The sequence below is a fragment of the Terrapene carolina genome, unplaced genomic scaffold, assembly GCF_002925995.2.
Source record: "Terrapene carolina triunguis isolate 2854851 unplaced genomic scaffold, T_m_triunguis-2.0 Scaffold23, whole genome shotgun sequence".
NCBI classification, from domain to species: domain Eukaryota; kingdom Metazoa; phylum Chordata; order Testudines; family Emydidae; genus Terrapene; species Terrapene triunguis.
The window spans coordinates 27,277,878-27,303,580 of NW_020664374.1; the positions used below are offsets into that span (position 1 = coordinate 27,277,878).

Sequence of the window (25,703 nt, forward strand, 5' to 3'; positions counted from 1 at the left end):
AACTAACAGACAAATATGTCCCCGCTAAGAAGACCTGCAAACTGGCCCTGTCCAGCGGGCAGGCTTCCTCCCTTTCCCTGAGGTGCCAGGTCAGGGATGGGGCCACTTGAGTCAATTTATAAGGCACATATCACAGAGCCTTGAATCAGAGCAAACAAAGTCTCTAGGGCCTGCAACCTGTAGCAAGCAAAATGGCTTATGGTCTCCCCTCCTCAATTTTCTTTTTCTGTTTGTATAACCCAGCCTTAGGGTGGAGCAGGGCTTCTTGCTTGCACCCAGGCTGTTTTGGCTGCAAGTTCCAGACTGTCCCTTGAAGGTGTAGTACACACCTTCAGAGTGCAATAAATGTTTGCACAATCACAGTGTGTACTATACACACAGTGACTGTTTCAGAGGGCAACAGCCATGAAACATCACTAAAGAGAAAACTAATTTCTAATATTGTGTATCTTGATAAAGCTGATTTTTTTTTATTTTGTATTTTTCTATGGTTCCTGGAGACAATCCATACTGAATAGTAAATTAGTCAACTAAATAGTTAACAAGAAAAATAAAAATGAATAGAAAAGTTGATGTACAGGCAATGTATTATTATAATTATTGTTAATTTGTATTACTGTAACAACTAAAAACCCTAGTCATGGACCCGGACCCCATTGTGCTAAATGCTGTACACACACAGAACAGCTACATGTGTGATGCAGGAACCCTAACTTCTGCATTCTTTAAACATTATTATTTTAGCTATTTAATCTTAATGTTGCATCAGTTTATTCATTTTTCCATTTAGTTTTCTATATTCAAAAAAAGAAAGGAAGGACTAAAAACAAGACAAAAGGAACCTTCCAATGAGTCCACATGTTTGGGGGCACATGTACAACATTTGTATTAAGCCCTATACAATATATCTGTAGATTTCACATACTTTTAACTGTACTAATAATGCCTGGGGTGTACCTCATCCAGTGCACTAAATACCTACAACAACAACTATGCACATAAAACAAAACAATCACTATGCTCTCAAATGAGCTCACACAATACCACATCATCTGTGGGCAAACACTTTTCACAAAATGATCACTTCATAACTGAACTCTGAGTCCTCATTCTCAAAAAAACCCTTCACACATTCAAAAGACAAGTGTGGGAGCTTAAATTCATATCTACACTAGACACTAAACATCATGGTCTTAATAAAGACACTGTATTTATGGTTTATTACAACCATCTGTAACCCATTATCCTCCCCCCCTTTTTGTCCTATGACTGCAGAGGTGTTAACTGGCCACTTCACCTTGACTGGTCTTTTACAGTACATGTTAACTACTTATGCTAAACAATCTGTTCCATCTTGTATTTGGCTGTGATCCTCTGAGTACCTTTTCTAGACCCGAAGAAGAGCTCTGTGTGGCTCAAGAGCATGTCTCTTTCACAAACAGAAGTCAGGCTAGTAAAAGATGTTACCCCACCTATCTTACCTCTCTAATATCCTGGCACCAACACAACTACAACATCACATCAAACAGTTAGGTTAAATGTTAATACTTCCTGAACTGGACATGTATGTTGTAGTGTTTTTTTCCCCAACTGTACACTTCTAGTCCAGTCCCCATTACATTTTGTACTGTACTGCATAATTTTAAGATAAGCCTAAGGTTTTTGTTTGTTTTTTTTTCAAGCGAAAACCACTTTTTTCAAACCTATCATAGAATCTTAGGACTGGAAGGGACCTTGAGAGGTCATCTAGTCCAGTCCCCTGCACTCATGGCAGGACAAAGTATTATCGTCCATCCCTGACAGGTATTTGTCTAACCTGCTCTTAAAAATCTCCAATGATGGAGATTCTATTCCAGTACTTAACCATCCTGACAGGAAATTTTTCCTAATGTCCTAAACTGCCCATTTAAATTGAAATTGAAATTTAAGCCCATTGCTTCTTATCCTATCCTCAGAGGTTAACAAGAACAATTCACCCTCCTCCTTGTAACAACCTTTAATATACTTGAAAACTTATGTCCCCTCTCAGTCTTCTCTTCTCCAGACTAAACAAGCACTGTTTTTTCAATCTTCCCTCATGATTCAGGTTTTTGAGACCTTTAATCATTTTTGTTGCTTTTCTCTGGACTTTCTGCTGTTTGTGCACATCTTTCTGAAATGTGGCTCCCAGAGCTGGACACAATACTCCAGTTGAGGCCTAATCAGCGCAAGTAGAGCAGAAGACTTACTTCCCCTGGCTTGTTTACAACACTACCGCTAATACATCCCAGAATGATGTTTGTGTTTTTTGGGGGGTTTTTAGTGTTACACTGTTGACTCATTTTTAGCTTTTGATCCAGTATGACCCCCAGACCTCTTTCTGAAGTATTCCTTCCTAGACAGTCATTTCCCATTTTGTATGTGTGCAATTGGGGGGAGGGATAGCTCAGTGGTTTGAGTATTGGCCTGCTTAAACCCAGGGTTGTGAGTTCAATCCTTGAGGGGGCCACTTAGGGATCTGGGGCAAAATCAGTACTTGGTCCTGCTAGTGAAGGCAGGGGGCTAGACTTGATGACCTTTCAAGGTCCCTTCCAGTTCTAGGAGATAGGTATATCTCCATTATTATTAAAATTGAGGTGCATCAAAAGCAATGATCTTAATTAAGAGCTGCTAACATGTAAAATTTTAAAGGGATGCCAACTCAAAACCTAGTTAATTTTAAAATAATGAGTTAAAAGTAATTTCAGTATTATACCTGATCCTAAGTACTCCTGCTACTGATTTGTGGTTTTACAATCACATTTTTATTTTTTCTTGCTTGCTTTTTTCCTGTTAAAATCCTCACAGAAACAAGCTGCCTGACTAAATATTCAGGGAAAAAGTGAAACTAACTGTATACAAAGTGTCAAATGCATGAATTAAGTCAACTACATTAACAGAGAAAAATAATTGTAATTAATTTTAATTACAGTAATTATAGGCATGACTTATAAAAATATCAGGCAAAACATTTTCAGACAGAAGTGTGATATTTATGTTTTCAATGTTCCATTGCCTTTAAAAATTTGCTGTAGCTCGGACGAAGTGCAATATTAAAAAAAGTTTTAAGGAATTGTAATTTCAGATGTCCTTATTTAACAAAAATGTGACCAAAGGAATTTTGAACAAACTTACTAAAATAAATCCACATTGGATGTAAATGAATCATGGAAAATATAATCTAACAAGGATGAAAGCTATGAGTGCAAGAAAACAGAACACTGAAATTGTGCTACAAACCTCAGTGTAACATGCTACCAAACACACACCTTACCTTATATAGTATACCTACAATTATACAAATGTAGCACTTTTGAATGAATGTATTAATGTGTATAAAGATATTATTTATTTTTTTATTATGATGTATTAATGTGTTTAAAGATATTGAAATTTGTCTCTAGGGTGCATTAGCACATTAAACAACCACTGCATTTTCCCTCTCTGTTTATAATAGTTTTCATACTACTGGCTATGTAAGGCACAGAGGTGTGTGGTTAATAATGTTCATATAATTTCATGTTCCAACTATTAATGGATAGTGGGCACAATTTGCTTTTTGAATCATCTTCCCTGGGAAGTCAAGTTTAGCTGAGGTGTCTGACATACCCTTCAGTTAAGTACATTTTCCTACCTGGAAAAGTAGGCTTCTATTCATTATGCCTGAAGGCATACTGGCCCAGTGGGATATTAGCAACCTTTGTAGTACCTTCTCTGTGTCCAAGAAACACTTACACACATACCCACAGAATTATAAACGTAATTCTATCCTGTTCCCTACCCCCACCACATCATCTCTCAAGGAGAGATACACAAGATGGTATGTTTACTAAGGGCCCCCTGGCAAAAGCACTGTAAGTAGACTAGACAGAGTGACACTTGACATGTAGCAAGGCCAGCTATTTATTTTTTTGTTCTCTGATTTGACATGTAGATGTGAACAGCATTATATTCTGGCTGTCACACAAGTCTCTACAGAATATAATAATCAACAAGAAGTATTGCCACTGCTTCACAGAGTCTTTTTCAAACCACAATGGAGTGCCATCCTTAATTCTGGGCTCCACTTTTATGGTTCATCTAGTTTTCTGGGTGACTAAGGCCTCTTCGTACAGTAGTGGTTAACACTCTGTGCAACAGTTAATATATTCTTTGTTTTTTTTTCCTCTGGAGGTCAGTTTTCATATGTAAGTTTTTCTTTGTTTCACCTGAAGATATAGTGTGAAATCCTGGATCCACTAATTCAATAGCAAACTCCCATTGACCTCAACAGGGCTAGGATATCATGCTTGGTGTTTATGCTAGTTGAAACTGTATGGAACTATCAATACATTTCGCAGATTTTTTTAATTATTAGTATGCAATATACAGGAAGATCATAAGGAGGGACACTAGCTTCAAAATATATATGTTTACCCAACTACACATGCAAGAGTACAGTGTTTGAAAACTGGGTTTAAACAGAGTTTTGATAAATTGGAATCTAATTTTGCTTAAACAGCCAGTGCGGATGAGCCCAGCACAGGAAAAATTGTAGCACAGGTAGTATCTAAAGTAAGGTGTTTTAAAAATGGTTCTAACAGTTTTGCCCAATTTATTCAGAATCATATCTTAATATAGTCTTAAAATACAGTTTCCTCATAAACGTAGATACAGAGTAAGAGAAGTACTAAGAAGTAAAAGGAGGTCAGAAGGCAGGCAGTCTGTGAGGATGGAACCCAAATAGCTGGCTGCAGTTACTGAGCAGCTGTACCATTATGCTGGATAAAAGTACAGTGCAGTTCTTGATCAACTTAGAGCCCTCTTAAGCACAGGGTTTTGAAACTGACTGCAGGCTGGATTTAAATAGAAATGTAGAGAGTTTATTAGTTGTAATAATATAGTACATGAGAAACATGGCTTTTATTCTCAAAAATTTTCAGAAGTACGTACAGAACAAGACGTTTTGTGAACATGTGCCATTTTCTGTCTTTGCCAAAAACAGCACCTTTAGGATGGGCTTCACCCGGGTTTTCTTTGTGAATTCAAAGGACTAGCATGAACAGCTAACTGAATCCCATCACCTGAATTTTCACGTGGAATAGGCAAATGACAGCTAAAACTGATATTACAGTTAAAATGGTGGCATTACAATAAATAACCTCAAATAAGTGCTATTGGCACTGGAAAGAAATTCAGTCTTAGTTCTTGCCCAATCCTTTATAAAACCCCAATACCTTCATTTTATGCATTTATGTTTTCATCTCCTTAAACTGAGAAGTGCTGGTAATTCACATTATACATCTGCAAGTAAGGAACATACATAATTTTGCAATTCTGAGGTTAAAGATAATGAGTTAGTGTAGGGATCTGTACTTCTGTGACATCTCCTCTTTCTTTTCTTGTTCTTTCCATTACCATTGTAACAACAAATTTACAACTCATAAAATAAATGAATCTGATAAAACCAGCTGAACGCAAAACCTGACACATCAAGTTTAGTGGCCCAGCATGGGGAAAAAATGCTTACACAACATATTCAGTTCTGCGGTGTCATTAAATGAGATTCTCTGGCTTGCCTCACAGCTCACTACAAAATCAATGTAAGGCACTTTCCTTGTGTCATAGAGTCATTTTTAAACCATTAGTGGTGTTTACTTCTTATAATGAAATTGGAAAGTTTGTCACCAGAGCCGTGACTGAACTAGGTAACAATTCTGAATTAGTAAGTTTCTAAGTGTCATGAAAGAGATGTCTGCATTGTTTTAACTGATGTACCAATGACCATGTTCTGGTGGAGCCAGGACTGTCTCTTGATCTTACTAGTTTCAGTCCTGAAAAATCAAGTGGATGTTTTTTGTTCTCTTTAGAAGATGGAGTTGTTTACTTTCCTGCACATCAGGCTTTTCTGCTTTAGTATGCTAGAGAATCATGGCTACTGCTAGAGGTCATGGGTTTCTCTACTATCTGCTTTTGATACACATTATCCACAAAAAAAGGCTAGTGTAAAGAGAATACTTAGAAAATAAATAAAACAAAAACAAAACATGTAGATAACAATTCAGATCTTCCTTCTTCTGACTGCACCATGAATCCCTCCCATCACTGCATGCTCCTCTTTACCAGCCTATGACACTGAAAGCATTAAAAGCATTTCCAGGACAATGAAATGGAAATTTCCAAAGTCACCCTAATTCCTAGAATGCTTGTAAAGAGTAAGATTTTAAAAAGCCAACGGTAAGCCAGGCTTTGTTAGCTTAGCAGCTGGGACACATTATACAATATAAAAACAAAACTGTGAAAAATGAACCAAACTCAAAACCAGCATGTCTCTTGTTTTATACCACACTGCTAGTGTCCAAATCCCTTGGGGTCAGCTTTAAAAATCTCAGCCTTAATTTTCACAACATATTTCTACTTTTTTATTTGCATTTGTAAGCCCATTTAAAATGTATCAATACTGAAACACTTACGGAAACCAGAAGGGATAAATCCAGGTGCTCCTGAAGCTGGCTTTCCCTTTAGTGCTTGAATTAAATGGTTTACGGCTGTCCAGTCAGCACTCAAGTCTTCTAATTTTCTCTAGAACAGGAAAGTATGCATATTATTCATTTGGTAAATATTTTTTAAAAGAGGTAGCATTTGCTACATGAAGGAACACAAGATGTCTGCAGCACTGTTACTTTAAAAGAGTGAGAGGTCCTTTCCTACAGCATGTTTGCTTATATTTCATGTTCAGGCATAATATTCTCTATCATTGCATGTACACAGTTTTTTTCATATTGTGGAGCTGCCCAACACCACAAATCTAGAAACAGGAACTATTTTGTATTAACAGGAGGGACAATAACTTATCATACCCGGACAAGGGTGAGAAAGGAAAAATAGCTCCTTAACCTTCTTGAAGAGGACAGACCAATTTCATTTTTGTTACATGTACGTATGTAATACGTACTTGTGTGTTTTATCAACTTTTATTTGCAGGAATTTGGGATGGTCATCATTTTGCTAATGAAGCCACAAGCAAGTTATTTAGGTCATCCCAAACAAAAGCCAATAAGACCTTCTAATATGTGACACCATGACTTGTTCTAACATTACACATATACTAAAGGGTCTTACGAGTGTTTTAAAGTAGCATAATATTATGTTCTGTGCGCACAAGGTTGAGCACTGAGGGCTAGATTGTGACTGTAAGTCCAAAACTAAGAAAGAGGGCACATTTGAATTTTGTGAAGGGTCCTGGCCAGAAAGTCTGGTTAGTCATGCTGGAAAAGGGATTTGGGGAGAAACACTTCTTTGAACAAGAAACTCTAGTTTGTTAGATCAGGTTTTAGTCTTCGAAGCATATTTTTACTTTTGTTTGCTTATAACCCTTTCTATTGTTATTCCCTATATTTGGTATCACTTAAACCTATTGCTTCTTGTTTAATAAATTTGTTTTACTTTAACTATAAACCAATTCACTGCTTTGATTAAAACAGAGTGCTTGTTAACCCCAGTTAAGGTACTAAGCTGCTGGGTATTGTCTTTTTAAGGGAGCAGCAAACTTAACTTCTGCGAGTGTTCACTGAGAAGGCTAGATACTGCAGAGAGAGGTATATATATAACAGAGAGGTATCTGAGGTACTCCAGAGTTGGGGTTCACGCATTGTTACTTGCGAGGCAAGGTGGGGAATGGCAGACTCTGGAAGAGTTTGCTGGAAGAAAAAATAAGCTGGTGTGTTAGGGAGCTGAAACATAGCTTAGCAGCAACAAAACTCTCAATTACTGAGGCTGAGAGGGGTAGCACAGTAACTTACAATCCTGGGAACCCCAGCAGATGGTCACACTTACTAAATCAGAATTCAATCCTTGTTTGAGGACACCTAAAGCATGATCCTTATAAGCATTGCAGTTTATATATAATGCTCTATTATCATGAATTCATGCAAAAGAAAAGAGACAAGCACTGTGGCAATAGGAGATTTCCATTGTCCATCTTATCAAAGAACAGCTCATCTGGGACTGACAGCCTATCTTTTCCATTTAAAAATTCTTGTCTATCTAAATGATCAAATCTACATTCATTAGACTGTCATTTTGAAGGCAGTTAGACATTAAAGAATTGATGAAGATTCCTTGGTAATATACAAACACTGATTCTGGCAACAGTGTTTGTTTGAAAAGGTTAGTAGGTTTAAGTGAGGTTTAATCTAGGTAGTTAAAAAAATAAAAAACAACTGGAAGAATAAAACATCCCTGGCTGTGACTAACTGTAACTGAAAATGACTAATGATGCTGTCATTTTGCAACTCTTATCTGATGAAATGATGGCCCTCTTGTCTTCAGCAATTATTTTGTGTCAGTGGTTGGGGGCGGGGGAGGGGGGGAATAAACTTTCAGCCAAATGTAGAAAGCAATGTAGGGATTTATTTTTTTTATTATTATATTGAAAATAATAAATTGGGAAAGAAAGCCCTTTTAGATATACAAAGCTTGAAGTAGGTGTGAAGCAACTGGGTTGCAGCTTTTGAAATTGACAAAACAAAATGATGGGAAAGGTCACTTACTTTTCAGTATTTAGCTACTCTATTGTGTTAGTTTCACTACACCATAGGGATAACCTTTTATATGAATTTCAAACAGGATATAAGAGAGATTATGCTTCCTATTCTTGGGCAATTCATGCCATACAATTCTCCACTTCCACTGTGGTTTAGATGAGAGAGAAATGTAATGCAGATATCTTGATCAAATTATTTTTCAGCTGAAAAAAATCCTGTAAAATTTCAGACTCATTTAACTTAAATGAGGGGCGAGGCACATGTGAATCACATCAAACATAGGGGTGGAGTACCCTCTGCCATGCCTGTCCAAACCAGAATGCCACATGTTAATATTAATCCTATTTACACTTTAAGTGCATTGATATTTAACAAAAATATTTATATTTCAAAAAGCAGCTTTAGTCCTAACTTATTACAGATGTGCTTGGCAGTACCACCTATTATTAAAGTTGCCTGGCATTAGAAGACTCTCTTTTCAGTTGCTTATAACTTTGCCAAATATTAACCACTTGAGCTGAGATTCTCCACATCAGGTGTCTACCTCAGGCTGAACTGTTTGGGAAAATTTCAGCCAAAATGGTTCATTTACCTCCAATAAATTGGAAGTATGTTGTTTTGCTCATGTTAAAAAATGTGAACATACAATGTCAGAATGTGAAATGCTCTAGTGCGTCCCAATCTTTGGAGCAAAGACTTGAAAAAGGCACGGGGTATGTTTTTTGACATCCCAAAATGAAGTAGGGGGCTCTTTGGAAAAATTAGTACGTTGTCATTCAATTAAAGACTGTATCATAATGCATATGCACTAGAGGGACAAATTAAGGCAGCACAGGCAACCTGAATTATCACATTTTCTAACTTTTCAGTGCCTTATTTTGTAACCTTAATAATGTTCTTTTAACATAGCTATTTGGGGGCGGGGGATTTAATCTAAAGCAAGAGATATAAAGTTATTATAATTTCAACTGCACCTTTGCTGCAGAGAAAGGAATTGTTGCATTAGCTATAAAGACTTTCTTGGGACTTACAAACGGTGATTGGTACTGGAATTTACTCAGTAAGAACCACCACAAAGAGGCACTCAATATAAACGGGTGAAAGGAAAACTACATCAAAAAAGCAATTTCACATTCTGACAATGTATGTTCACATTTCTATTACTCACTGTATACTAGATAGTCACTGAGACAGAAATTAACTTCACAGGTTGGTCAATTAACTGAATGGCAGTGTAATGAAAAAAGTGAAATGCAATTAGAGGGGGATCAGAAGTGAAATTCCCTACACTCCACAAATAGTTATTAACTTGCAAGTATTCCGCACAGGCACATTGTATAATGTCATCCTCAAAATTACTGCTTAAGAGACAATATTGTTTTGAATTACACAATAGCACCTGGCATTCACCACATCTAATACAGTAATTTCATTCCATTAAAAAATATCTCTAGGAATTCTACTACTGGAATCAGTTTGGCCATCTCTAAATAAAATGGATAGACTAAGCATGCTTCTTGGACATACCAAATATTTGTTTCACAAACTAACGCAGACTAAAATTTACAGAAGGACACATTTGTAGTCTATTCTATTGGTGCTCACACCTTACTTATTAAGATGTGGCATAAGGTCTTCTAAGATTATAACTGCAGTCAGACTAAATGTGTAAATGCAATGATCACAGCGAGACCTTTGTTCCATCATCCACTCCGTGCACAGGTGACATGCGCCTATTCCCAATAATAATAGCTCCCCTCTGAAGCCAAGAAAACCGAATAACACAGTCTAAAGCTTTGTGGCTGCACACTTTCATCAGGGCACTAGCTTAAAATCACCTTGAATTCACCTTTTTGGGTATTTTCTAAAGGTTTCCAATTTAACTATTAAAGAATATTGATCGTTTTAATAAAAGCTGGAATACCAACAAAGAAAGCAGTTCTCAAAGGTTTCTTTGGAGAAAAAGAAAAAAAAACAGGAACAAAAATATTATTAAATAAAAATATATTCATTTTTAAAGTGGAAGTAAAGAATAGAATTTAAAAGTGACTTAACGAAGATTTTATAAAATGGTAGAAAAATAAACTGCAAATACATTTCACAGGAACTAAGCACAAGCTGCAGAACAAAAAAGGAAGTATGTGACCTTACAGAGAATATAAGTCACAATAACTTTGTTTGCAAGGACAAACAGTTTTGGTATAATAACATTATTGACCTGTGCTGTTTTGAAGAAGCTTTAAATACAAGAATGAGTCTTGCTATCGCAAGAGGCAATTGCAGTAGAAATTTGGACTGATCAATAAGACAATGTTAGATGCTCTTAAGAACATTTAATTATAGCATCCACTGATAATTTGTTGTCAGATACAAAAATATAAGTAATACAACAGACATGGAATAGCTTGTGTCACAAGATTGTGCTTTATGGCTATGTTTGACAGTGATGTTTGAGTGGTGGCTTCCATCCCCCATCGATCTTCCAATCCAAAGATAGCTAGACTGTAATGGGGAGGATGCTGGTGGCCTGCTCTATCCAGTAGGTAGAGACAATTATCCTATTGCCTCAGTACCCTATTGATATAATCTTTAATCTGATACCTATACTGGGAAAAGCGATTTGAGAATGAGCTCCCACAAGACAGCAGTCAGCCTTTCCTAACGAAATACCCTCTCCTCCAAACAAGAGCAAAACACATTATATTTCAAAGGCAATTCTGCCGTGCTTTGCCAGAGGCCAGTAGAAGAGGAGTTGTTTGAGTTGGCCTCATCCTTCTCCCCTTACTGTAGGAAAAATCTAGAAGACGGGACCCTCTCTGGCCTGCCTCTCGCTTCCCTCTACAAAAAATAAAAGAACTTTTTCCACAGGAGGCCTGTAAGCCTCACTTGGAATAGAATAGTCTTATGTTAATGGTGAGGTAAGCACACACTGTAGTGTTATGTTTTTAAGGTGATCTACTTTTTTGACTAGGTGGGTGAACACCAATGCAGAAAGGAATACTTAGCATCACAGTGCATAGATAATTCTGGCTGTAAGCATAACATTATTTCTGCCTGTGCGGTTGCATAACAGAGCCAATATTATTTTCTAAGTTCTTTCACTGATTTTAAATAGATGACATCAAGGACAAGCATACAACAGGGGAAACAGAACCCATTATGTGGTAATGGATATTACTAAAAGTTGCTTCATTACCTTTACTGGATGAGTGGCTGGTTTTTCCTTATATAAATGATGCCCTTTAGACAAAACCCCTTCCACATCCGGCTGTTTAGCTTGAACTGCTGCTTCAGTTTCCTGGGGGGGGGGGGGGGGGGGGGGAAATAGTGTGAAATTAGCTTTACTTTCAAGAATAAAACCACAAAGTCTTAAAGCTCCATAGGAGGCTGTACACACCCCAATAGATTAGTTTCTGTTTGTGGATGGTGTCGGGACAAAGAGGGTCACTGAAAAATAAAACAGGAATAGGATAGAATAAAAGTAGTAAAATAAATAGCGATATGTTCCTTCATCCATGAAGGTCTCAATAAAATGGAATTACAGAAACCAGCACAAATTCACACTAGAAAGAACAGGCATTTGAAATCTAATTTGAACAACTCAGTCTTTTTGCCTTATTTTATATTTAAAAAAAAGAAACTGATATTAGAAGTTAGTGCAGTAGAGATCATCTTGCCCATGTGGTAGTGGACATCTTATTCATGTGACCAAGTTGAATGCTGTTGGGTAACTAAGATAACACTAATAATACTTTATAATGAAACTTTCACCTTGAGGAGTCCAAACCAATGTTACAAACTACACACTAGTAGCACAGTAACTACTAAAGCCATGCTAAGACATTTATTATTATTGAGAAGAAAGAATGACACTGACTGAATTAGCAAAACTTTTCCTCTTGCATTTTTTTTAAATCTCCTTGAAACTTCCCATTCAAGTGTTGAAAACATCCAACCCAGAGACACTTACACCCCAGGCTGGTACTGTATAACAGCCAATTTCAAAGTCATGCAACAGGGGGAACTGCATGTAGCTAATTTAGAAAAAAAAATCATCTGCACAAAAAAGGGGAAAGAAGGATCATACCATGTATCTTGTTCTGAGGAATGTATTTTTGATTATTATTATTATTAATATTATGGTTACTATTTTAAAAGGATAATGAATGTAACACAACACTGCAATATTATCTGAGGAATCTGAATAAGTTCTTCGTTTTTTCTCCATTTTATAATTTCATCTGAACCTAGCAGCTTTTCAAATGAGCTATTTCCTTCACATAATCCTACTAGCTATGCACCGACTCTCAATCTTTATTTTCTACCTGCAATCTGAGTTACCATTAGTTTGACAGGACACAAAATTGTATCCCAATAGCTTCAGTCTAAGGGCTGAAGCACATCATTTCATTGATGAAAATCTGAAAAATGCTACTTTCCCCCCCCTGTGCTCTGCATTTCTCTTGTTCAAATCAATGTCATTCTAAACCACAACAAAGAACCATTTCACTTCTCAGTTTCCAACTATCAATAGAAAAGTTGTCCACAATTCTTGCCTGAAAATCTACATGCAAAACATTCTGAACATTACAGTAAAGTTACCCTGGATGGATGTCCAAAAGTCCATTGCCATCTCTTACTTATATTTCCTTATGTTGTTTATCAGCCCAAAATAAAGACTGTTAAAAGCTATCAACTTTCTTGCAGGGACATTTTAAATATCTTTGCATTTCACTGATTCCTGTTACTCTGATTCCATCTCCATTCCAGATGAAGAATGGTCCGAAGCAAATAGGATGAAATGCAATAAGGACAAATGCAAAATACTCAGGAAGGAACAAACAGTTGCAAACATACAAAATAGGAAATGACTGCCTAGGAAGGAGTACTGCGGAAAGGGATCTGGGGGATGATAGTAGATCACAAGCTAAATATAAATCAATAGTGTAACACTGTTGCAAAAAAGTGAACATCATTCTGGGATGCATTAAGAAGAGTGTTGTAAGCAGTGCACAAGAAGTAACTCTTTTGTTCTGCTCGCGCTGATTAGGCCTGAACTTGAGTATTGTGTCTAGTTCTGGCCATTACATTTCAGGAAAGATGTGGACAAATTGGAGAAAGTCCACAGGAGAGCAACAAAAATGATTAAAGGTTTAGAAAACATGAGCTATGAGGGAAGATTGGAAAAAAAAATGGGTTTGTTTAGTCTGGAGAAAAGAAAACAGGGGACATAACAGTCGTCAAGTATATAGAAGGTTGTTACAAGGAGGTGGGAGAAAAATTGTTCTCCTTAACCTCTGAGAATAGGACAAGAAGCAATGGGCTTAAATTGCAGCAAGGGCACATTAGGAAAAACTTCTTAACTGTCAGGGTGGTTAAGCACTGGAATAAAAACCTCGGGAGATTGTGGAATCTCCATCATTGGAGATTTTTAAGAGCAGGTTAGACAAACACCTGTCAGGGATGGTCTAAATAATAGTCCTGCCATGGGTGCAGGGAACTGGACTAGATGACCTACTGATGTCCCTTCCAGTCTTACATTTCTATGATTCAATAAGGAGTCTTACTCCTGAGCACTATAATCACTGCAGATTTACTTTTGCCTTCTGCCATTGTTCCTTCTCTTACTTATTTCCTTCACCTTTAGTTCAAGTTCTCTATCAGAGTTAGATTTCTTTTCCTTTTTGCGACACTATAGTCTAATCTTTTATATATTCATTTTTAAAGTGGAGGTAAAGATAGAATTTAAAAGTGACTTAACGAAGATTTTATAAATGGTAGAAAATGGCACTCCAAATTCTGCAGCAAAAAAGGCTTCAATAGGCCTTAGCATAAAAAGACTACAAGTTGTAGCCACATATTCACACACCACATATATAATTTTTAAAGAAAATATTTGTTATTGTCACATGTTGGTGAGTAACATATATTTTGCATTACATAAAAAATGGAAACAATATATAGGGAATATATAGTTTCCTAATAGGGAACCGTTAAAATTTTCCATAGCCGGGTAATCAAAATGTAACATACTTAGAAGTTAAATTACCAATTTCTTTTGTTTTAACAGCCTTTTGGAAGTATTTTTCAGTGTATATTCTTAAGTCTAATATCTCAAAGTCAATTATCTTGAGATAAATCTAAGTTCCATTGTTCAAATGTGTATTAAATGCAGCATGATGCATAATTCCAGTTTTGTTTTCTGTATGAATTCTTTTCTTGTCCACACTGTCAAAGAAAAAAGCCCTTAATGATGTCCTCAATGCTTTGTGCTTCTTTGGGCTGATATTCAAAAGTTGCACACAGTCTTACATTTGTGCTGAACCTCCAGTTTATTTTTTGATCTGCTACATAGTACAAACATCATAAGCCAAAAATGTCATATGAATTAAGTGGTTACAAATGCCAGATGAAAACATTTTAAAAAAAATCTTGATGTTCATGAAATATTTTCAAGAAAAGTTTTCCTTGAATTATTCCTTGCTTGAAAGAAATAAACCTTGGATAGCTTCTGTCTGTCAATGAACAAGCATTCAAGCATTGTTCAGGTCTGTCTGACAGGTGGCACTAAATTAATGTAAGTAGACAGTCTTAAATGTGCATCCAGGATTCTATTTTATCATTCAGTCCCCCAAGGAGAAGAAAAAGTAGCAACTCTGACCTAGACTCCACTAGTCAATTCACAACAAAATGAAGATAGCAGTTACCATCTTGTCGGTATATAATTTAAACCCATAACTTAAACTAAGATCAGAAATAGGGCCAAACTTTGCCCTTGGATGTATACTCCATGTTACTATTGAAGTTAATGGGAATTGTCCAGGCTGCCCTCCCAGGGCAAAGCTGGGCATTTAGAGAATGGGAAAGCCATAACTTTTTGATAGTGCTGTTGCAAGTACATATACTGTATATAGTCCTGAAAGTTCCACCACATCCACTTTGTGTTTATTGTCAGACATGCTATGGGACAGATGCAGTGTTTTCCAGTTCATTCAACACAACATATTTCACCATCTAAAATGTAGGTGATTCCACTGGAATTTCACATTAGGGAATCTTGTGAACTGCCTGTTAAAGGGACCTGTAACTGTGTTGTTGGTCTAGTTGTAGGATTTGCCAGTTAAGGCTATCAAACAGATAGGACAGGTTAAAATATGTCTGGTGACTAGAAATCCTGCTCTCTCTCAAACATGTAAAAAAACAACAGAACAAACATAGACTACGTCTATTCCATGGAACTTTATCCAAAAATTATCACTGTTGTTAAAACTGATTCAGCAACAGCCTTCCAAGTGGAGCAAATGGGGTCATAAAACCTAACTGGCTTCAAGACTGACCTTGATAAGTTTATGGAGGGGATGTATGATGGGACTGCCTACAATGGCATGTGGCCCATCGGCAGCTGCCAGCAGCAAAAATCCCCAACTGCTGGAAATGGGACACTAGATGGGGAGGGCTCTGAGTTACTACAGAGAATTCTTTCCCAGGTGTCTGGCAGGTGGGTCTTTCCCACATGCTCAAGGTCTAACTGATTTCCATATTTGGGGTCGGGAAGGAATTTTCCACCAGGTCAGATTGGCAGAGACTCTGGGGGGTTTTCGCCTTCCTCTGCAGCATGGGGTCACTTGCAGGTTTAAACTAGTGTAAATGGTGAATTCTCTGTAACTTCACTTTAAAGCATAATTTGAGGACTTCAGTAACTCAGCCAGAGATTAGGGGTCTATTTCAGGAGTGGGCGGGTGAGGTTCTTTGGCCTGCAATGTGCAGGAGGTCAGACTAGATCATGAGGGTCACTTCTATGAGTCTATGGCAGCTCAAGTGTAGAAAAGACTCCGTTAACTTCTAGCATTTCTAGCACCATGCCAGTTCAACTTGCTGACTGAATGAACATGGTGCTAAAAGTTCCAGAGCTAACATAGTCTTGTTTATACTACAGCAATGAAACTCAACCAATGCTAACAAAAGTGGATTACATTTTGGATGAAATTACCAGTGTAGAGAAATCAGTGTGGAAATTATGTACACATACACTTCGAGAGGCAAACCATGGTTAAAGCCGTGTTTTAAAAGTGAGGTGCAAAGTTAAAATGAAAAGCGAGTTATAACTTTAAAATAAAAGAAATGCAATTTTGAAAGCTAGTACAGTCGGTTCCAGTCAGTCATTCTTTCAAGGAAAAAAAGTAGTTTCCTTTTAATGGGATGGCAGCTGAGACTCATTTAAAAAAAAAAAGAGAGAAAAGCTTTCTTCAAGGGGAAACAGCAGCTAGAAGATCTTAATTAGAAATTTTCACTACTTTACTGTGCTTGACAGACACTGACATTTGATAAACAAACCTATCAAATTTGGGACTATGGAGTAAATTAGACGGCTTATTTTCTAAAAGACTTTGACAAGATTTTCGGACTCGGACCACGAAGTATATTTTGATGTGAAGACAGGAGGCTTTATTTAATTAGACATGAAATAGTATTGTGGTCTGTCAAACATTCATAGCTAGGAAAGATATTGTTATAGAGGTGGCTTAAAACTGAAGCTCACTGGTTATCACAAGTTTAATTTTGTATTGACTATCTTTTGTAATCCCAAATTGCCCTGGATTGTAAATTTTTCATGGAAGAAACCAGCTTTTATTAAGTGTCTGTCCAGCACATAGCAAAATGTGATAGTAAAAATGATGAATCTAGTAATATTAATTGATGAACTACTGGATGGAAGAATCTCAAATGTAGTGTGATGATTGGAACTGTAGAAAGAGGATCAGGTTTCAGTAGAGATCTAGTGCAATGAGACATCTGGAGTTCAGGAATGTAGACATGTCTACACTGCAATTAGACACCCGCAGCTGTCCTGTGATAGCACACTTGGGCTTGAGCTAAGAGGCTTTTTAATTGAGGTGTAGACATTCCGGCTCAGGCTGCAGCCCAAGCTCTGGGATCCTCCCACCCTGCAGGAAGGGGGTGGGGCTGGGGTAGGAAAAGGCAGGATGGGGTGGGGACTTTGGGGAAGGGGTGGAATGGGGGTGGGGTGAGGGCAGTGCAGGGGTGGAAAGAGGCGGGCCAGGGGTAAGGTGGGTCGAGCACCCACTGGGCAGAGGGGAAGTCGGCGCCTATGCACACGTCTACACTACAGTTAAAAAGCCTCACAGCCCATGCCCCACAAGGCTGAGTCAGCTGGCACGGGCCAGCTGTGGGTTTTTAATTGCAGTATAGACATATCCTAAAGACCAGGCTACTACAGACAAACACAGGCCTTTTTTCAGCATATAAGACTGCATGTTCAATAAAGATCTCTTCCTGATAACTCGGACTGCATTACTTATTCCTAATGAAACATCATGAAGCTAAGCTCTTTTGGTAGCAAATATTTATTTATGCTAACATTGTTGTGTTTCCCTTAGATCAGGCAGAAGGAGACCATTCTTGAATGGAAGCAGACAATTTAAAACATAGCCATAATTAGCATGATGCAATGCTCAGCCTATCTGCCAGATTGTTCTGTTCTACATATTGAATAAAAAAAAATATAGCCGTTTTTAATTGATTAAAGCACTTGCAAATGTGTGGAATGATCCCACTAACACCTCAGAGGAGTAGCTGAACTTAGCACAAGTATATATTATACACATATTTAACATCCATGTGGCATTTGAACTAAATATAAATACTTCAAGGATTTTTTGAGAAATTTCTACTTCAAATACCAAAATGATGGACCAGTATAAATAATTTCTACTTCATTCTGTTGTAAATACTCCTGAGGCTAAATGAGCTTATTCGTTTTACAAATCAGGTTTCTTTTGCTATTGTGTCTCACAAGGGTGCAATGCTAGGATTTGGTTAAATCTGAAGAAAAGGTCTGATATTTCAGGACATAAGGCAGATTGGGATAAGCTATTTAATAATGACTACCAAATACATCAAAGAATCCACAGAACCCCATAGAAGCTTCTTCTTTTTTAAGAATATCTTTACTTAAATGGATATCCCACTAATCTCAAAATAATGCTTTGGCTAAGAAAAGGAGTGGAATAAATCACAGAAAATGTCCAGTTCCCAGTCTCTCCCTGGACAAAAGTGACAAAATCATGTTGTTTTATTCAGCTGAATTTAAAAGCATGTATTTATTTATATAACACTGCCTGACTCCGGGTTTGTTGTCCCTTTTCTTTTGATGTCCTTTTAATGTTCACATTCATGTACAAAGCTTGCTCCTCCTCCCAAACTTATTAATTGAATTAATTACCTTTAGACATTTATTGCCTGGAGAATGATGAACTTTGAAAGTAGGTAAAAGAAAAATTTTTAAACTATATTACTGTCCCTACACTGTTTTGTTGATTTTTCTTGATATACTATTTTCAGAAAAGTGTTTCTTGAATAACATGTGTCTATAATAAATCACTTGAGAGAGCATTATGAAGATATATTTATGCAACTTGTCCCCCATAATTTGTGTATATATTACTTTAAGAGATGGCAGATGTTGCCAAGAGAATCAATAATATCCAATGTTATCAGCTGCATGTTCTTTTATGTGTTTAGTTTTTTCTCAAATGTCAAATGGAAACAAGGTGAAAATTAAAGGCAAGGGGATATTTAATTTCAGGCTTGCAAATAGAAGTTTCAAGCTATAGAGAATAAAATAAATAACACTTCTGTATAAAATCTATATATAACTCTATAAAAGTGACAATGTTTCCTTATAAAATATCGTTAACGAAAACCTACATTAAATAACTCTAAAGGTGTTCCTGAAACCAACAAAAATGGTGGTTCTATGAACAGTCATCATTTCTTTCAACTCTCTTACAGTATAGCCACCATCCTTCCTGATGCGAACAGCGTGCGTGTGAGACTCTCCAGGTCATCATAAGAAGCCAAATGTCACGTAGAACTCAACCTTTATTTTCGTTATTGATTGAGAACGCTACCTCTGAGTGCTGGGGGGCCCTCAATGCCCAAGTAGTGAGAAATGGCAATGAAATCCTAGATATCCATTACTCTAGCCCTCTACAGCTTCATTCTGTATAGGGAGCATACATTCTGCATGCTTGCTTTTGAGTTCAGAACTGGGTTCTCACTATCTGTCTAAAATAATTGGAGAGTCCATGCAGATGAAATCAGCTACATATTTGCTCCCAAGGCCAAATCTGTCATCAGAAATTATGGCAATTCGCTACTGAAAATATCATGAGTTTTACTTCCTATAGAGTCTTCTTCATTTTAAGACTTCTCAGTATGTGAAGTAAAAAGAAAGCTAATTATCAAAAAAGTTAACCAAGATGGGGAAGGCTTGTCACTAAACAGCATCCAGCTTTCAAGAGTAATCACAGTAAATACTTAAATGGTTAAGAAAAAGTTCTCATAGCCTTGATAACCATATTTTTATTGCACATTTTGACATCTTATATGTAAGCTCTCCTATTCAAGACCAGTTTACCTTGCAAGAGTCCTCTACTCTGTCCTGCTTCTTGAAGTCTTAATGCAATACTGTCTGTACTTGGAAATTAAATATGAAACTCTGTAGCAGGTGTGAGAATTCCCTACACTATCACTAAACATTCAATAAGCATGTTAATACATTCTTATTTTTACTTAGTTATGAGCTGGCTATTATTCAGTGTTCTCTATACAAAACAGAAAGGAGGCACATTTCCTGCTGCAACACATTACCAATTAGAGCTGAAGCTTGTAACCCCAAGGGGACTCCATACAGGTCCCACCTGGATTCCTTTGCAGGATCTGCACATTGAAGGGTTATAACAGAAAATACGTAACACACATTGAGCCACCAAGTGATGAAGGCAGAATACATTACCTAGCAGAGCAGGTAATGTATTATTTATTAAATAACATCAATATCATCAGGAGGAAGATTGATATAAATAGCCTTCACAAAATTGTGTTTTGAAGACAGATATGAGAGAGAAGAGGGTGAACTTGCTTATGCAAGAATAAAAGGATATTACAAGCACAGAGTGCAGCATGGAAGACAGCACAGACCCAAGAGCGGGAGAAAGTGTAAAAATAATAGGTGTGTGGGGTGAAATCCTGGCTCCACTGAAGTCAATGGGGCCAGGATTTCACCCAGGGTGCTTGCATACTGTCAGACTGCCCTGTGCCATCTGTAATTCACCCCTATTTCTTTACTTCTAATTATAAAGCATTAATCCAGTGCTCTAAATGTCATTCAATAATCCATTATTAATAAAACTGAGAAGCCAAAGAGAGACATACCCCCTAACTACTGTACTTCCCCAGATAAACACAACAAAACAAACAAACCCAGCCTTATCCCCACCACTTATCATTACGAGAACAAGATGTTATTCTTGACGTTTCAAACTTCCAACGATTTCCTAGAAAAACCCATTCCCTTCATGTCAGCCAAGTAGTCTTCCCCCAAATAGCCCCTCTCCCCTCTGAGGAATGCCTAGAAATACAAATGGGTCTTGCAGCACATCCTGAAGACTGCAAAACCTAATCTCTGGTGGACAAAGAAAGGCAATTCCAAAGCCAAGGATCCCTCACTGAGTATGCCCTGCCAGCAGCCCACTCCAATTTATACTTGGCTACTATAGGTACAGGTAGCCACTAGGTCAAGTACCTCAACTGACATCTACTGCCCAGGTACCCCAAAGGGAGAAACATAGCTTGGATCTCATCAAGTTAGAGTTCTAAAGGTCAAATCCTGTCATATCGATCCGATGTTTTTCAGAGAACGATACGTATAAAAATAGTTATCTCTAAAGAGAGTCAGATGGTGACAGAAAGGATGCACAAACAAACTTGAACAGAATATCTACGTTTAATTCTATGATCTGATTATATTGATGTTTCCTTAAATACTTAATAATGAAGTTGCGTATGTGATGATGTTACAACACTGAAAACATGGCATGAGCAATCAATCAAATGATCTTTTGTCATCAGAATAGCTTTCACATTTGGACCTTTTGCCTCAATCAGATCCTAAATGCCATTTAGTTTAATAAGAGGAATCATCCAACTATTTTGACACTGACAGGCACATTCAACACCACCACCAGGTACATTGCAATATTGCATTGCTACTTTCCTTCCACAAGTAAAAAGTGAAAACTTTGGGGTACAACACATTAAAAAGAAACATGTTCCTTATATCCTTTTTAAGCAGATGACCTATGTCATCTCCCTTACATAATACAAACTGCTTACTAAAACAGGTGCTAACAAAATGAAATGGAATCTATAATGAGTTAAAGCCTGACTTCTCTGGCCTATGTTGTCAAGCAACCACCGACAGATGAAGGTTGATAGATGGAAAAAACAAAACACTGTTCAGTCAGCTTTTTCCTCATTTTCTCATGCTGGGTGAGTGTTCTTTTATTTATCTACAATTAGGTTTGCTCGACCACTGTTATACTATTCTCTCATTCTTTGACTGCATGTTTTCAAATATATAGTGGAGTGATTGACAAAGGTTGACAGCTTTTCTACTGTCATTCAAAGCTTATCTAGGAAAAACCCCAAAAGGAGTTATTTTTACGAATTAGAGATTTAGAAAGAAATATGTGGCCATATTTTCACTAGTGCTGAGCACGTACAAATGGGAGCTGCAGATGCTCAGCACATTTGAAAGCCAAGCCAACAGCTCTCACAGGAGAGAACATTTCAGAGAACAAGGAGCAGTTGAAATATGGTGTTAAATGTGAAAACAAATGGCATTAGTGCAGTGTTAAGCTTGCAGTTAAAAATCTGCACTGGTGATCAGCTGGCAAGAGCAAATATGGCAAATGCCCACTTTTGCCAAAAACGTGGGGTGTGGACAGACGTGCCAGGGAGCTAGCGGGGGTAGGAACCTTGCTCTTTTTTTTTTTTTTTTTTTTTTTTAAGAGAATCATAGGGTTGGAAGGGACCTCAGGAGGTCATCTAGTCCAACCCCCTGCTCAAAGCAGGACCAATCCCCAAACAGATTTTTACCTTAGTTCCCTAAATGGCCTCCTCAAGGATTGAACTCACAACCTAGGGTTTAGCAGGCCAATGCTCAAACCACTGAGCTATGACGGGGGCAGGCAGGGCTCGAGTGAGCAGCGATGCCAGCCTCAGCCCTGCACAGGGGGCAGACAGGGCTCAAGCAAGCAGCAACACCATCCCCAACCCCATACAAGGGGCAGGCAGGGCTCAATTCCAACTGACAGTTTTCCACAGGTTCATGGGAGGCTAAAGCCAAGGCAGGAAGGCTCCATTACACTCACATTACAAGGGTCTTTTCCCAGTGGGCCTATGCAGTAAAAATAATATAGATTGGGAATGTATTCTCTTTCCTAACCAATATCTTCGTGTGCCAAGAGAGATGATGTGCTCTAATTCATTTCAAATCATCTGACCTTTAGGAGGCCACTGAGGTGAACCGTTAGCTTTCTGCCTGCAATTCAGTTAATTTAGATAGACTTGTAAGGAAAAGCATAAAAGGTTTGAGTCTGAAATGGATCCTACTAACTCTCTGGAGAAACCCTGAAAATAGGTTAAAATCACAGTTGCCAACTTTCACACAGTAAATAAGCACCTCGACTTTCCCAATAAGCCAAAAATCAAGCTAATCCCATTTCAAAACAAGGCCAAAACAAGCCAATCCCTAAGAACCCCAACACTCTATGTGACTAGATCCCCCCGGCGTGCAGTCTGGGACTGAGCTGGGCCCGCTTGCACCCCTGACTTTTCTTCCCCACCTTTGCCCCTGCTTGCCAGGAGCCAATCAAAAAAAAAAGAAGCAACAACCAGCAAGGTACAAGCAACTCACAAGCCAATTAAGCCAAAACAAGCCCAATTTCTGCATTTTTTTCACGGGTTTGGCATGTCTGGTTAAAATAGTATTTTTTTTAAAAAAGCTGTGAGAAATACTCCCAAATAAACTGTAATATTCTAGAGAATAGAAGAAGAAAGCCATTTTTTTACAACATGTAAAATGTATTGAAACTCATGATCAGTACTGAATCCTATAATCCAACTGGCATTCTCTAGTAGCTTTAACATTTTTTCAATTACTTCCACCTCCCAATTCCCTCAAAAAAGCTTAAGTATTTTAGTAATAGTTTGATTGAGAAGAGTGGGGAAGTGACACATTGATTTGCTGTTTACTTTTGTGCAATGCCAGTTGGTAGCTTGCAGTAAACTGTCTTATTACATTTTCTGACCTGAGTGCTCTTCGTGTTGGAAATACTATTGCTAACAATATTACACTGAAGGAGCTAATCTATATTGAAACTAACTGTATCTAACTGAACCACAAGACTTAAAAAAAAATTAGAAAGATTGATTCACTCTTTCTTTTTCCTGACAAGAGTCACTTTGCATTTTCTGGTTACTAGGTTGCGAGCAAGATTCCAGTTTATCAGACTCATATTCAGAGGCAATCCATTCAGCACATCTTTACTTGTACAGAATTTACTTCTACCACCTTATGAATTCATGAATTTCGGAACCCACTGCCACATGACTGCTAGAGTTTTCACCTTATAATCACATATTGCAAAACATTACCCAATTTATATATATTATGTATACACACACATACACACTGAATGGCAGTTAAACATCAACCTAACTGTCTCAGTGTACAGGTCTACTGCTTTTGACAACTGATGCAGGTGTTCACATCAATGCTAGTTCCGATTTCCATTAGCCACTGTACAGTGCCTTTTGAGATGTTCATTGTGCAAGAAAGGGCTACCGGCAAGGGTATGTAGATTGTTTTATTCAAAAATATCTTTAAGGTGAAATATGTTGCTAACAAGTTATCTGACTTCAAAAGCCAATACAATTCAGTTCTTCAATGACGTTTCTTGGGCATTGCGTTGGCATTCATAGATTCATAGATTCTAGGACTGGAAGGGACCTCGAGAGGTCATCGAGTCCAGTCCCCTGCCCGCATGGCAGGACCAAATACTGTTTAGACCATCCCTGATAGACATTTATCTAACCTACTCTTAAATATCTCCAGAGATGGAGATTCCACAACCTCCCTAGGCAATTTATTCCAGTGTTTAACCACCCTGACAGTTAGGAACTTTTTCCTAATGTCCAACCTAGACCTCCCTTGCTGCAGTTTAAGCCCATTGCTTCTTGTTCTATCCTTAGAGGCTAAGGTGAACAAGTTTTCTCCCTCCTCCTTATGACACCCTTTTAGATACCTGAAAACTGCTATCATGTCCCCTCTCAGTCTTCTCTTTTCCAAACTAAACAAACCCAATTCTTTCAGCCTTCCTTCATAGGTCATGTTCTCAAGACCTTTAATCATTCTTGTTGCTCTTCTCTGGACCCTTTCCAATTTCTCCACATCTTTCTTGAAATGCGGTGCCCAGAACTGGACACAATACTCCAGCTGAGGCCTAACCAGAGCAGAGTAGAGCGGAAGAATGACTTCTCGTGTCTTGCTCACAACACACCTGTTAATACATCCCAGAATCACGTTTGCTTTTTTTGCAACAGCATCACACTGTTGACTCATATTTAGCTTGTGGTCCACTATAACCCCTAGATCCCTTTCTGCCGTACTCCTTCCTAGACAGTCTCTTCCCATTCTGTATGTGTGAAACTGATTTTTTCTTCCTAAGTGGAGCACTTTGCATTTGTCTTTGTTAAACTTCATCCTGTTTAACTCAGACCATTTCTCCAATTTGTCCAGATCATTTTGAATTATGACCCTGTCCTCCAAAGCAGTTGCAATCCCTCCCAGTTTGGTATCATCCGCAAACTTAATAATTGTACTTTCTATACCAATATCTAAGTCGTTAATGAAGATATTGAACAGAGCCGGTCCCAAAACAGACCCCTGCGGAACCCCACTCGTTATGCCTTTCCAGCAGGATTGGGAACCATTAATAACAACTCTCTGAGTACGGTTATCCAGCCAGTTATGCACCCACCTTATAGCAGCCCCATCTAAATTGTATTTGCCTAGTTTGTCGATAAGAATATCATGCGAGACCGTATCAAATGCCTTACTAAAGTCTAGGTATACCACATCCACAGCTTCTCCCTTATCCACAAGATAAGGCATGACCTGTCCTGTGTGGTAACAAATACTAATTTGAAAGCTATAGTCACTATGAGTTACTGTAAGTACATTTCCCTGTTAGTGATATCTTCAATTATGGTTGAGGACATCAGGTCAAACAA

The 25,703-nt window shown here is 37.8% G+C and overlaps 1 protein-coding gene across 1 annotated transcript in view; it reads right to left on the reverse strand.

The window, feature by feature from the left end:
• The window catches only part of LOC112112035 (dystrophin), a 1,981,667-nt gene that overhangs the window by 573,238 nt on the left and 1,382,726 nt on the right, over positions 1–25,703 (reverse strand). The window contains exons 49-50 of the mRNA XM_026649948.1: positions 11,740–11,841; positions 6,471–6,579 (exon numbers count right to left, since the gene is read on the reverse strand). Of these exons, the coding sequence (XP_026505733.1) occupies positions 6,471–6,579; positions 11,740–11,841 (211 nt within the window). The remainder of the gene's footprint in view (positions 1–6,470; positions 6,580–11,739; positions 11,842–25,703) is intronic.